This window comes from Drosophila elegans, unplaced genomic scaffold, assembly GCF_018152505.1.
Source record: "Drosophila elegans isolate 14027-0461.03 unplaced genomic scaffold, ASM1815250v1 contig_149, whole genome shotgun sequence".
In the NCBI taxonomy this organism is placed as follows: domain Eukaryota; kingdom Metazoa; phylum Arthropoda; class Insecta; order Diptera; family Drosophilidae; genus Drosophila; species Drosophila elegans.
Window position 1 is genome coordinate 13,474,652 of NW_024545513.1, and position 15,032 is coordinate 13,489,683.

Consider the following 15,032-nt stretch of genomic DNA (forward strand, 5'->3'; position numbering starts at 1 on the left):
ATGTGATAACCAATAAATCGGCATTAAAAACTGCAAAAAAAGTGCAAATAAAACTACGTCAAAGAGCCATTTAATTAAAATATTTTTTTGAATTTTAAATTTACATAAAACAAATCTTAGCATTGCTTTACAAATATAAAATCCTAGGTATTGTCAGTTAAAAAGATTGTAACTTTACAAACAATTATTAATTGAAAATTATAAGTAATTTGAAAATGTGGAAACAATTATTTATTTCTCTCGGTGCAGGGCGCAAATAACTCTCTTCGACAATCCTTTATGCCAGTTGCCACCGAAAGCCATCAAAACCATCCGTCCTTCCATCTGTCCACCTGTCGATCTGCCAGCTGATTTTTGGTCTGTGCCTTTGTTCTTTTGCCAATTTGCAGTGCGATGGTCCAAATACCCGACTTTCGGCCAGACTTTTGAGGGAGGGGAATGACGAAGGAATCTTCATGAGTTGCAGTCGCGTGGCAGTTGGCATTACGGTTGAATGCGTTTCGCCCGAAGCTCTTCTCGAAGTTGGCCGCCTAATCCCGCATAATCACACCGAATTCATGGTGCGATACTTACCGCAGACTTTTGGCCAGCCATCAAATCGTGGGGAAGTCCTTGCCCGAATTAAAAAAGACTCGGTTTTTGCATTTTTGCATTTTCGCATTCGTTTTTCTTTAGAACTTTGGTTGTTGGTTGAATTTCAATTGACAAAAACATGTTGGTGCCTGATTCGATTCGTTTCGTTTCGTTTTGGGTTGAGTAAATGGATCGAAACACCTCTTCTATAACTATATACATGCATTACACTATATTTTCGGCTTTAGTTTTGATTTCTGTTTACAGTGGTTAGCATAACTATTCAACTTACACGCTAAGGATATATACTCGTGTTGTTTCAGTGGATGCGTTTGAAAATGCTTCGATTTGAATGGCCTTTGCACTATATACACAGAGACAGCTACAACAAATGCTTCGGGTTTACATTAGGTAATATTATAATAGAGATAATGTTACAGTCGAACTTCCATAAGTCGAGACTTTCAGCGTTAAATTGCCAAAAGACTTTGAGTTGTGCAAGTTCGACTGGAGTTAAATAAAAAAAAATGTAAATCAAAAGATTCAGGGTATACAAATACATTTACCTAAGTCTAACAATCAATTCGTAAGCCTAAATAATCACAATTAAATATTGCTAAGGTTCGCAACAACGACAGCAGCACGCACATATAAAACTATTGTAATATAAAAAAAGGTCCCCCTAAAATTAAATCAACAACTTAAAAAAAGAAAGCAGTTTAAATAACACAAAAAATAAGGTATAAGGTATGGTATAATATAATGCCAGGGCAAAAAAAAAGAAGAGAAGAAAAAATAAGAAGGGCAATGGGCAAAAGTTGTTGCTAAGTAGTGTGTTTCTCTCAGATATGCTATTTACAATTTGGCATTTGATTAAAACATTAAAAGACAATAAATATTTACTCTGACAAGGGCTGAGTGCAAGGGTGAGACAACTGTGAACAAACTTCAACACGCAATTGAAACGCTGTTGCTGACACGACACTAAGTTACACTAGACTACACGAGACATCCAGCGACATCCAGCGACATCCTGTGGCTCTAAGCGCTCGCAAGAGCCAGGAGTTGCTGCCGTGATTCTAATTTGCTGCTGATGCTGCTGTTAGCGGCGAGTTGCTGCTGCTGCTGCTGCTGGCGTGTTGCTGCCGCGAAATGTGCTGAAGAACCGCAGCAACAGTGACTGATCCTCTCCATTGCGATCCACTTGGCGATCTACATGCCAACCAATGCTCGGAAGCCACCAAAAGGGCGTGTAGCCATCTGGGTTGCTGCTGCTGCTGGGAGATGTTGCTAATGTTGCTGATGTTACTACTGCTGCTGGCTCTTCAGCCAACTGTTCTACTCTAATTATTTTACTATTTCTATTGCTACGATTAGTAATACTCAAATGATTTGTTGCTGTTGCTGCTGATGCTGCTGATGCTGCTGATGCTGCTGCTGCTGCTGTCGTCGAGCTGCTCTCATTAGCCTGGCTCGATGTTGCTGCTGTCTCTGTGGTTGTTTCCGCTTCACTTGTATATCGGCCTAATTGCGGCATCACCTTTGACCAATTTGGGTAGGTTGCCTTCTCAGTTGACGTTGCTTCTGTGCTAGTTGGCCTGAGTTGCTGTTGTTGTTGCTGTTGTTGTTGCTGTTGCTGCTTTCGCTGCTTGCCCTTTACCAGCTCGTTGATGAGCCGCAATTCCTGTTGGGCATTCATTTCACTGGAGCTGGTGGCTTTACGTACCACTGCATCATCCTCCTCACCCTGGCCACCAATTGTATTTGTCATTAAATTGTCATTGTCACTCGCCGGCATATCATTCTGCTCGATCGGTTCGCTGGCAGTGCTGCTGCTGCTGCTGCTATTGCTGCTGCTGAGCTCTGGTGTTGCTGTTGTGCTGCTAGCAGCAACATCTTCGACAAAATGCTGATAATGAAACCGGTCAGTGGAGCTCGAATCAGCTGCAGTTGTGGCTGCTGATGTTGCTGTTGCTGTTGCTGTTGCCGCTGTTGTTGTTGTCGTCAGCTGAACCGGTTGCACTTTCGATTTTATCAAGACCAGGCGATTTTCACGTTCATCTATCTCGGGTTCTTCTTGCGGATGTGGTGATGTTTGGCTGGAGCTGAAGGTGGAGGTGGTGCTGGTGCTGGTGCTGGTGGTGCTGGTGGTGCTGGTGGTGGTGGTGGTGGCAGGAGGAGATGTATCCATTGACGCCTCCGCAACCGTTGTGTCGTCTGTTATGGTTGTTGCCGTCTCTGTGGTGTACTCCTCCTCCTCCTCCTCCTCCAACTCCCCCTCTTCACTTGGCACTATATCAGTGGTGGTCTCCTCCTCCTGCTCCTCCTCCTGCAGCTCTTCGGCTGTCTCATCCGTCTGCTTGGGCTTTGCATCCTGGTCGGCAGTGAGAGGCGGCGCCACCTTACGGTGACTGAAAAGTGGCGGCAGCAGCTCAATGCTGCCATCGTAGGCCGGCAGAAAGGCGTCGACCTTGAGCAGCTGGGCCAGATCGGCCTCCGCATTCGCATTGGCATTGGCGTTCGCCGTGGTAAATGAGTCATCGGGATCATCGGTGAGCGAACTGGTCACCAGCTGCACAGAGCCATCCTGCGCCTGACCCGCCGGCAACACAATGGCCTCCACTTGGCCAAAATCGCTGGTGTTGCTGGCGTTGCTGGTGTTGCTGTTGCCGTGGGCCACTGTTGTCGTTGTGGACAGCGCATTGCTGGGAGCAGCCTGCAAATCCCCCCCAGCAATGCGATTGCCGGCAGCATTGCCCTCAGGGGCGGCTGTCGTCGTGGTTGTTGTTGCCGTCGTGCTGGTAGATGTCGCTGCTGAACTGTTGATGCTGCTGCTGCTACTTGCATGTGTTGCTGCCACCATGTCCGGCGGCAGTGGCAGCTCCTCGGGCTCAACCGTGCCCGTGGCCGAGCCCGTGCCCGTGGGGAATTTCTTCTCGAATATATTGAACTTGAGGGGTGCATCCTCGCTGGGCAGCGCCTGATCCTCTGGTCCTGCGTTGGGCGCCACATTATCCTGCATGGCAGTTGGTATGACAGATAGATCGTAGACGATCTCCTCGCTCTCCATGTCGTCGCCATAGTCATAGTCGCCGATGGGCGGCGGTGGGGGATTGCCGTTCGAGGAGCCGGCCAGTATTAGTTCCTGTTTGATGAGGTCCGTGGGATCGATGTTGGACTGCGGTATGCAGAGCTGGTTGTACAGCGTGTGACCCGGCGGACAGTGGCGAAAGGGCAGCGTGAATATCGACTTGGCCGTCACCTTCTTCTCCTTGGTGAGATTTCGCTGCTCGGGGTCCAGGCTGACCCAATCCTCCCACACCATCCGCTGCACGTTGCCCTCGATGGGTCGCGAGGTGATCGGCAGGCCGTTGTTGGCACCCAGGAAGACCGTCAGCGCCAGGACCGCCAGCAGGCAGTGGGGCGGTGCCATTGCTCCGGAATCGATCGCTTATTCCTGCCAAGCGCTGGAAAAGTACAAGAAAACGGGTCAGCAATGAGTAACTAAGTCGGTGACGGGGCAGAAAAAAAAAGAAAAAGAATAAAGGGGCACGGGATGGGGCACCGCCAACAATGCCCTTTGTGCCCCAGCAGCTGTTCCTCTGTCCGGGTCACCCATCATCCCATCATCCCATCAGCCCATCAACCCATCAGCCCATCACCCGTTACCCCAACCACCCACTGCGTTCTCTGTGGTCGAGGGATCAACAACAAATACCGGTTCTGTGGCCGCACACAAAGCGGTGCAATACGGTGGGACAAATGGGTAAACAAGACCATATAAATGGTCCATATAGATATTAGACATATCAGTAAAACCAAAACGGTAGAAATGCATGAGACGTATTGTTTTAAAATACGCACAGAAAAGATTTAAAACCTTTCTCTGCACTTGACACTGTTTTAAACCATTTGAATTAGAATTCTACAACAGATTTGTTATCTATTTATGATAGATCATGATCGATTTTGGAATTGAGTAGACAGTACTGGTCATTATATGGTCACTAAAAACTTTTAGTGCAACTAGAAATGTATATATTACTATTAAATAAATATATACAAATATTAATATAAAGTATTTTTTTTATTCTAATATTTAATATATAATATTTATATAGATAATCAAATTTTTTTTTTAATCAAATTTTTTTTTCACCTCTCTCTAATTTTAAATTCCCTTTTTTCCCTTTTTTCTCTGCCCAACCACTGTATTTTGAGGAGGTTTTGGATTCAAAGATGAAGACGAAGTTGCAGGCGGCTTCGCACAGTGATTGTGAGCTTGGCCGTCGCTTTAATGGTTATATCAACGGCTCCACTCGCACACACAAAGACGGCACCAGATCACATCGCACATCACTCATCGGTGTTGTCATAATCAACAGCAATAGCAACAATAATAATAATAATAATAGCAGCAACTGCAACTACTTGTTGCTGCTGTTGTCGCTGCCATTATCGTTCCTGATGTTGCTGCTGTTGTAGGTGATGTTGCTGTGTATGTTGTTGCTACTGTTTGCGCTGCAGTTGTTGAGCATATTGCTGCTGTTTCTGGCCATATTGCTGCTGTTTTTCCTGGTGTTGTTGCTTATGTTGTTGCTGTTTTCGCTATTCCTTTTTTGTTTGTTGTTGCTGATATTGTTGCTACAATTTCCAAAGACTTATTTGTGCCATTTTTGCAGAGTTGCTGCATTTCTCACTGTTGCTGGTAATATTTGAGGTAAACAATAAATAAAATAGCTTTTGCTGCTCGTATTTTTATACATGTTTCATATATAAAATGTTGCTTCTGTTGTGATTGCAATTTTTGGAGATTTTTTCGGGATCATTATCATACTGCCAAATTATATTGTTGCTGCTGCTTCGCCTGCCTTAAGCGCACACGTCGAAATCCAAATCGACCGTCAGCGGCACGCACAAATGCCCACTTATACCACACGGCGGGAGAGGGAGCGAGAGGGAAGCGGTTAAAGCGGGACAGCGATAGGGGGACACGCATGTGAGTGTATATAGTACATATAAATATGTAGGTTATCGTGGGGTTCTCAGAATTTATGAGTTCAAGTGTGTGGCACTGCGACCGCGACTTTTCTAACTGTTGCACTCAAGTTTATGGTTCTGGCTGCCGCTCCTGTTGATGTTGCTGCTGTTTCTGTTGCTGTCGCTATTGCTGTTGTTGCTGTTGTTGTTGTCATTATTACTTGTTAATAGCCCTTTTGGAATCGGAAAGTGCGTGTGTATCGCTGTCTCTGGGTCGCGTATCGGTCGTAAAAGCCGACCGCAGCGGAACTCTCATCATCTCTTCTTTTTTTTCGAGGCCCGTGTGTCTGAATGTCAAGTACCTAGTACAGATAGTAGTGTGTGTGTGTGTGGTGTGTGCTTGTGTGGTGTTGTTGGACCTGCCCGATAAGGTTAATGTCACAACGGTAACGGTATTATATAAAGCAATGACTTTGACACCTGCAGCACTTGAGGAAGAGAAGTTGCGGGAGATCGCACCTGGCACATGAGTAGATATCGTGCCTAGGGGGGCGGAGGTAAAAAACTATTTCAGAATAAAGCCACACATCTCTCAAAATAGTGACCCAATTAAAAAAAAAATCGAATTTCGTGTGTAAAAGATTAGGTAAGGAAGTATAGGAAACAATCAATGCCCCTCTTGTATCTCTTATATCTTTTATAATCTTATTTTAAATGATTCCTAACTAATTGTCGCTTAATAACATTTACACTTAAAAAAAGGCTCCATATTTAATATAATTTTATCAAGAATAGTTTTGTGTTACTTTTAATTACCGAAAATTAATTACCTCATTTTTCTACTGCTGCAATCGGCAATCGTATTCGATCCGCTTGATGCACAAATGCACATTTGCCTGGCTTATCCCATCACTGGCCCAGCCACTCTATATCCTGCCTCGATTTGCTAATCTATATTTATGAAGCCGCCGGGAAAGGGAGCCCAGCAACCCATGGAATCCACCATTCATGTCCTGGCCCTCGGCGGACATGTGATGACTGCTGTTCCGGGCCGTCACCAGCCATCAACTGTTATTTCAGCCACGAGAGTCCCGTAAAAACCTTTCTAAAAACTGCCTTCCCCTTTGCCCACCCTACTGCAGTTCACCAAAAAAGCCCCTAAACTGCTGCTACCGCTCGGAGAATCGGATCGAAAAGCCCCTTCCTCTGTGGTCAACAAACGAACGGACGTAATGGGTCGGACATCATTCCATCATTCTATCAGTCTATTCCATTATTCCATCGCCCATGTCCTGTCCTAAACACCATCGGAATATCCAGGGTGGGGACTTCGGCTTCCCATTGGCACCCAGTTGAGCTTCCTATATCAGTTCATCTGTCAGTTTGGCGGGGCCCAAATTGAAATCAACTTCACACGTCGCAAATTTTTAATTAAAAATCAGCAACTGATGTCAATTTTCGGTGGAGCTCTCCTCAGCTCCTGTTTCCTTGCTCTTTTTTTTCGCTGTTTGTTGATTTGGACAACATTTGATGCCTTTAACGCGGACATGGAGATAAAGATGGAGATACAGATAGAGATAGAGATAGACATGGACATAGAGATAGATATAAAAAAAGAACAAGAAACAGGGAACAGGACATTTTGGCATGTGGATATGGATGTGTATGTGTTTGTGTATGTGTATGTGTATGTGTATGTGCCTGCTGTTTGTACATAATTCCGCAAACACGCATTGACATCTTGCTAATATAAAACAGCAACACGTAGAATTCGGTGTTGGGTGCTTCGTGCCGTCACGTATTCAATTCGATTCAATGATTCAATCCCGCATTCCGTATTCCGTATACCGTATTCAGTGCTCTGTGCTCTGTGCTCCGCAGTTTGTATCCCGAGTTCCCGTATCCTGGCAAACACGCACAGTCAGCCTGGATTTCCCGCAGCTACGTTACCGGAGTCCTCGGTGCGTGCACTGGAGTCCTCAGATTTTGGCTTTATCGAGGCACAGGTCCTGTCCCCTCATTCATTTGAACACGATTTTCCTGCTACAGCCTTTTATCTCAATATATTTTCCATCTACACTTGCTCTGGCTTAACGAGATTCCGCATATGTCACAGCCTAAAGTTATATAGTGTATTGTGGACCGTTTAAATTATCCAAATAAATTTTAGTTTATAGTTCAAACATTTTAATAATGGCGAAAAATAGCTTTAATTTGTATACCCAAATACTCTTTTAATACCTTTCCATTTATTTTGTATTTTCAGGTTGATGACTGCCTAAATGTAAAAGTAAGTAAACCATGACAAAAACATTACCTTCAATAATAATTTGGGCTTATTGCTAAAATCAAACTAATTAGCATTAATATTATATTACATATACAATTATCAGACTTGTGAACTCTGTTTTGAATCAAGTTACTAGATGAATAGCTTATGGAGGTAATACATTAAACTATTGTGATTGGGTGAAGGAAATACCTAAGAAAGTTGAATCTCAGTACCTTAAAGCTGCATTAATTTAATGCTCCACCAGCTGAAATCTCTTTAAATAGTCACTGGCTAAAAATATTTTCTTCGCTGAACATTTTCCTCTGTAACTTGATGAATAATTTATAAAGTACCGGGCATAAAAGCCCGTTAACTGACAGGTCAATTGCATCATTTGTGATCTCATCGAAAACCCCATCCCTCACACTTTGGCGTATAATAGCATAGCTAATGGCCCATAGAGGGGCTGGAAAAACATCTGGGCATTCAATTGGCCATTGCTGAAAGTAGTTCAATTAGCCGCAAGTGCGGCCATCCAGCAGATACTTTTCAGACAGATAGATAGATAGATAGATAGATAGATACTCGCCGACGCACGGGCCACAAAAATGTGTGCAAATGCGACCATTAGAAGGCCTTATTATGCAGGCGACTGTGCCAATGTCTGGCCAAGAATTATACAATTCCGAATGTATATGGCCAACCAACTATTTGTATCTGTATCTGTATCTCTACTCGTATTTGTATCACTCAGTGTGCCATTGCCCACACATGTGGCCACTTTTTACATTTTCACAGTGTCAACTAGTACCAGTTTTCGAGTTCGGTTTTCTTCGCCACATTTTCGGTGGCTGGTTAAAAATTGAAAATGCAAAACTGAAACGTAACGAATTGAGCCGAAGTGAAGCACATGTGGCTGCTATTGCCAAGTTACCGATGACTTTGCAGCCGTTGATGTTGCTGATGCGCAACAAGTGGTCACAGCAGCAACATGCAAAGCAGCAACAGCAACAGCAGCAACATCAACGGCAGCAACAGCAGCAACATCAACGGCAGCAACAGCAACAGCAACAAGAGCAGCACAAAGTGGTTCGCAGTGGTGTCATTTAGTTTTTATTGCCGCTTAACTGCCGTCTTAAATGCTCCAAATACACTCAGAAAAGTCATTATCTATAAAAAAAAAAAAAAAAAAACAACAAATGTGATCCAAAAAACTCTATGTAGTAAATTGAGCGTTGCTTTTAAAAACAACAGAACAAAATAATAACAAAACGCAATTCTGTATAAAAAACGAACTAAACTAAGTAGCGTTTAAATGCCAGGGACTCTGATATTTGAATCGGTTGTTTTAAACTAACAAAATGTTGAGTTCTTGAGAGAAATCGATCTTCTATTTAACTATTCTGAGTTGTTACAAACCCGGTTTGCAGCAAAATATCATTTTTTTTATAGTGTGAACATTACTTTAAGATAAGTTCAATAAATACATTATTGGCAATTTTATAAAAAAAAATGTAATTTGTAATTTAAATGTTTTGGATCTAAACATTTAAAATTAGAGTTAGAGACTTTAAAATAGCAAATCCTTGTTTAATATACAAAATAAAAACATTAATGGTTGTTGTAAACTAAGCAATGTCTATTCATTTGGGCACTTTCTTTACAATTTAAGAAGACATACAAAAATTCCGAAATTTCTAGTGCCCAGAAGTGTGTTTGTTACAAGTCACGCTCTGTGGGAATCGTGTTTTTCTCTCAGTGCATGGACAATCACTCAGTCGCCTGATGACTTGGCTGGGCTGCCAAAAGGTGGCCCAAAGCAACGGACAGGTTTTCTCGTTACTGCGGCTATTGTTTTCTCAGTTTTCTCAGTTTTTTGTTTTTATTTCTTCTTTGTCGCTTGACGACAAGGCACTTGAAAACCGTTACAGTTAACTTGGATTCGAATTTGAGCTCTGAAAACTGTAAAGAAGTTGGCTCAAAGTTGGCTGAATGCATTCGCATGAGATCACTGGGCCCTATCGCTGCCACAAAATCAGCATTCCGACATCATATACTTGATGTAAATGCATCAGAATCCGCAGACAATCGATGGCGTTTGTTCAAATGCAAATTCAGATCTCATTTTGCATCTGCCCCTCATCGTTTGCAAATGAAAAGTCCATTGCAGTCTCATCATCGGCCGGGAAATACATACGTGCTCAAACAAATCACACGCCAATTTTCCCAACATGTTTATGGGCTTTTCTTCCCCCATCATAAACTATTAAACTATTCAAGTCGTAAATTGATTTCCAAACGAACCGAAAAACGAAATGCGTGTAAAAATCGGGCGTGAGAAACGCAATTAGTTTTCAATTACCACACGGCGAGTGGAAAATCGAATCGAATAGAATCGAATTAAATTAAACGCAGCAGGTGGCCGCAAAGGGTCAGGATCGGATCAGTTCGCAGTTGCCAAACCAAATTGTATCAGTTGTATCACATGGCAAATGCAATTCTTAGGCCGAAAAACAAATCCAATTTGGGGCACACGCGCTCGGATCGACAATTAACCATTAACGATCGACGATCAACGATCGACGATCGCAATCGTCCAGCCGAAAATTGTTTACGACAAGAGTCGTGTGGCCTGTGTTTTCCTCCTTCTCCCTTTTGGGTTTTAACTTGTGTTCTGTATTTTGGCTGGTGGTGGTGGTGTTGTGGGTGCGGCCATTCGGTCTTCGAGTTATAGTAAAATCGGTGGTGCCCCGATGGGTTCGGTTGTACGCCTTGGCACAGGCCACAAACACGCCACTGACTGAATGAAATGCGCACGCAGACGCGTGCCGAATTCATAAAAACGCATTCGCACTCGAATCGATTTACTTTTCGGTGGCACTTAGGCCAGAGCACGACACAAAGCCCCCAGAACGACAAGCCAGGCACGAAACTTGAGCCCAATAAAATGAAAAGCCCCAAAAGAAGTAAATAAGACAACAAAATAAAAGTAAACAAACGAGCAGCAATATTGAAAATTAACCAGTCGATGAGCGATGAATAGAATAATATAACTTGGCCACAAACATAAAAAGACTAATCTAGTTGATGGATTTAAAAAAAAAAACATCTGTTAGCAAATTATAGCCATCAAAAGGCATCAAAATATACTATAGGACAAACAAATCAACAAATGAATAAAGTGCACTTCTACTATTATTTTAAAATACAAATTTACAACTTAATGTGGATTAAGGATTATGGCTTTATTTTGGATACAATTTATAGGTTTATCAATTAAAAATTCTCAAGTATCGACTCTTGCCCTTATCATGTTCTGATATGAGCTCTGTTTAGCTTAATCATTTGCCTTAAAATGTATTTCACAATTGTAAATTCTTTGGGGGGAACAGAAATACTTGATTTACACATTCCCCTGGGAGATATTTAATCTCTTAAAGCTCTTACAAATCATTGACGGCTGCTGGAGGACAGTGCGAAGAATCCCCGAAAGTATGTCGAAGTTATGGATTTTTCCCACAGTGTCTTTACATTGCCCAACGACATAATCTGCCGCCCCCTCCGAAAAATGGGACGGGACATTAGCATAAGTAGCGATTAGAGGCTACCAAATATCGTGAGTGAGTCTAATTTGTTGCCCTCGTCTAAGTCTGATATATGAATCGTTTTACTGTCGATTTTTGGGGAGGCGGGGCTGTGGCTATAATTTAGGTCCCCTCTTCGAATGACGCAAAGAGTTTTTGTGGAAGATTTCCATGTAACAAATTCTTGTCTTTATCGTAGACTCTTTGTACTTACAAACCCTATTTTCCTTGCGAAAAAGTAAACAAAAACCAATGGTTACTAAAGATGATGCATGATTTTCCGCACTTTTGCCCTTCGTTTTACTCACGTTTTATTAGTGATTTCTGCACAACACTTAAGGGAAAACGTTTGTTGGGTCTTGGATAACAAAATATAATTATTTTTTCTGTTTTTAGAATATTCTAATAAGTTTTGGTTGGTTTTGTGGTCGTGCCATTCACAAGGTTTCACTTAAAAAAAAAAAAAAAAACAAAGAACGCACTGAGACCAGAATTTTAGCAAAAGATTTTCTAGTTTTTTGTTTTGTTTTTGGAGCGACTTGTATAGCTGGAGATCTGAATACAGACTGAGTGGAAAATACAGGAAAAATCACAGAGAAACCAAAACAAAATCTTAGCCGAGAGCAGTGAGCGCACACAGCAGATGCAAAGATACAAAGATACAAAGATAATGAGATACGGAGATACAACGATATTCATGTGTGAGAAATACCAAGAGCATGCTGTAGATAAACTTACGCAATATAAAGAACCAAAGAGGCCAGAACCCGCTATGGGAAAGTATCTCTATCTGCATCTGTATATGTATCTGTATCTGTATCTGTGACTGTAGCTGTATCTGTATCTGTATCTGCGGCCGAACAAGTATCTGTATCTTCATGCTCTTGCGATTTGGCGGTAAATCTCTTGCTACACTTGTTTGTTTTGATCCTGAGGACAGGTAGATAGGTAGCTGCAACTCGTATCTCGTATCTCGCATTTCCCATCTCCCATCTCACCTCCACATCTACCTGGCGATCAGCCTTGAGATATTATCTTTGGCCAGAGCGAGATAGGGATCGATGGATAGCAACGTCCTTGCGAGGCGAGCGCCAATGTATCTGCATCCGCAATGTATCTTCTGCTGATAGCGGCAAACACGCGAACGATACACAAACTTGGCCCTGAAAATGCAGTCTCTCCTTCACCGACTCCCCGCTGCTTTTTTCTTTTCTTCTCCTCCGGTCAAGGCGGATGGATTCCTGATAACGGACCGAGTGATATGACGCAACCAAGGTGAGAGTCGGCAAAATAATGGATTCATTATCGGTGAAGGCGGCGAACAAATATGCACACACATGGAAATCCATTGGGTTGGGGGTTAGGTATTTTTTTAAATTGCAAGGCTAAGTAATTTCTTTTAAATCAATTTAGTGAAATATTTATGCACAACTACAACTAAATATCTCATGTAAGCATATCAAATGTAGTCTTTGAAACTAACAAGTATTTAATTTAATTTTATTAAATTTTATTAAAAATGTAATTAAAAGTTTTACAAACACAAGGGCCAAACCCACAATGTAAATATGAACGACTGAGGCTTTTTATATTAGGCAGCCTTTTTAAAACTAATAAAAAGGCACTAGACTATTTATTTTTAGGCCCTGTTCAGTGCAAACGACTTTTTCATTAAAATTATTTATTAAATGCAAAAAACGGCAACATATACAAAGGTCCAAGTTGAACAAAAACAGCAATGAGTAGCCACAATTGAATATTTATTTATTTATATTACTGATTGTCGATTGAAATATATGCCAACAAGTCAAGTTTTACAATAAGGTTTTTTTTACAATTAGCTTATCTGATCACCAATCAACAGGGGCAGCAGGTGAGATTTTCGTGGTAAAAAATAAGAGAAATAGAGATATAATAAAAATTCCTATTATTTTAAATATATATTTATTAAATCACATAAAGCTCTTTACTCTACTGCATCAATTCCGGAAAGTGTTGGTCCCAAGAAATCAAAAAACAAAGCAAATAAACCCGCAACCTAGGTCAACGAATATAGCCGTCGACACCTGATTCCCCCTGCCAAAACCCCTGTTGAAACTCGATCCCCTGAGTCCAATCGAACAATCTCTCTTGGCAGCAGTTGGATTCTTTTCGCCGCTGCTCGTCGAAAGTGAACAGCCACTTCGATTTCGAAGCTTTCGCCTTGGCACCGCAATATAAAAATGAAAATGAATGAAAACAAGAAAGAAAGCAAACTTCGGCAAGCCGAAGTTCATATACCCTTGCAGCTATCGCAAGAATTAAATATTTTTGAAAACATTAAAATTATGATTTACTTGCGTATATGTTTAAAAACATTGAAGCTATGACGATTTGCAGCTTAATTATTTGATTGTTCTTTTATATATTTTTATTATTTGTATGGGAGCTATATGATATAGTCGTACGATTTTGGTAAAATATAAACCATAATTCTGAAAAATTTAACCATTGCTATATGTCGAAGAACTGAACAAAAAATTAAAAAACAGAAAAGTTATAATTTTTTTCAATTATTTTTCCGATTGTTCCTATGGGAGCTATATGCTATGGTCGTCCGATTTTGATGAAATTTTAACCATAATTCTGAAATATTTAACCATTGCTATATGTCGAAGAACTAAACAAAAAATTAAAAAACACCAAAGTTATAATTTTTTTTCAATTATTTTTCCGATTGTTCCTATGGGAGCTATATGCTATAGTCGTCCGATTTTGATGAAATTTTAACCATAATTCTGAAATATTTAACCATTGCTTTATGTCGAAGAACAAAACAAAAAATAAAAAACAGAAAAGTTATAATTTTTTTTCAATTATTTTTCCGATTGTTCCTATGGGAGCTATATGCTATAGTCGTCCGATTTTGATGAAGTTTAAACCATAATTCTGAATTATTTAACCATTGCTATATGTCGAAGAACTAAACAAAAAATTAAAAAACAGCAAAGTTATAATTTTTTTTCATTTATTTTTCCGATTGTTCCTATGGAAGCTATATGCTATAGTCGTCCGATCCGGCTCGTTCCGACTTATATACTACCTGCAATAGAAAGACAACTTTTGGGAAAGTTTCATGCAGATAGCTTTAAAACTGAGAGACTAGTTTGCATATAAACGGACGGACAGACGGACAGACGGACAGACGGACGGACAGACGGACAGACGGACGGACAGACGGACATGGCTAGATCGACTCTACTAGTGATGCTGATCAAGAATATATATACTTTATAGGGTCGGAAACGTCTCCTTCACTGCGTTGCAAACTTCTGACTGAAATTATAATACCCTCTGCAAGGGTATAAAAATAAACCAGTGTTTGCAATTCAATTAACGCCGTTCATGAATGCCGACATCAGCGTCTCCGCGGCCGTCGATGGGCTACAATTACAAGATCAGCGGCGATCGTCGACCAAGAAACCCAGCGACCGTGTTCATACAATCTCCATATCCCGATATCTCGATATCTATGTCCATGGCTATCTTGCGTTGGATGTGGCTTATCAAAAAGCCATGCTCTAGTGACAGCCATTGTCTGGCCAAGTTCTATGGATATATAGACAAACAGCCACAGATACAGA

At 41.3% G+C, this 15,032-nt stretch overlaps 2 protein-coding genes across 3 annotated transcripts in view; one reads left to right on the forward strand and one right to left on the reverse strand.

The window, feature by feature from the left end:
* LOC108140862 (chaoptin) overlaps positions 1-15,032 on the forward strand; it is a 169,526-nt gene that overhangs the window by 105,294 nt on the left and 49,200 nt on the right. Inside the window, 1 exon segment of the mRNA XM_041710734.1 lies at positions 7,820-7,843. The gene's annotated coding sequence lies outside the window, so the exon portion shown is untranslated.
* Positions 781-15,032, reverse strand: part of LOC108140864 (protein folded gastrulation) — a 33,203-nt gene continuing 18,951 nt past the window's right edge. Inside the window, exons 1-2 of one of the 2 annotated variants that reach the window (XM_017263855.2) lie at positions 11,718-11,971; positions 781-4,040 (exon numbers count right to left, since the gene is read on the reverse strand). In XM_017263855.2, the coding sequence (XP_017119344.1) occupies positions 1,676-4,006 (2,331 nt within the window). In that variant the 5' untranslated portion in view covers positions 4,007-4,040; positions 11,718-11,971 and the 3' untranslated portion in view covers positions 781-1,675. Of the gene's footprint in view, positions 4,041-11,717; positions 11,972-15,032 lie in introns of those variants that run through there. The other variant, XM_017263854.2, reaches the window with a different exon arrangement.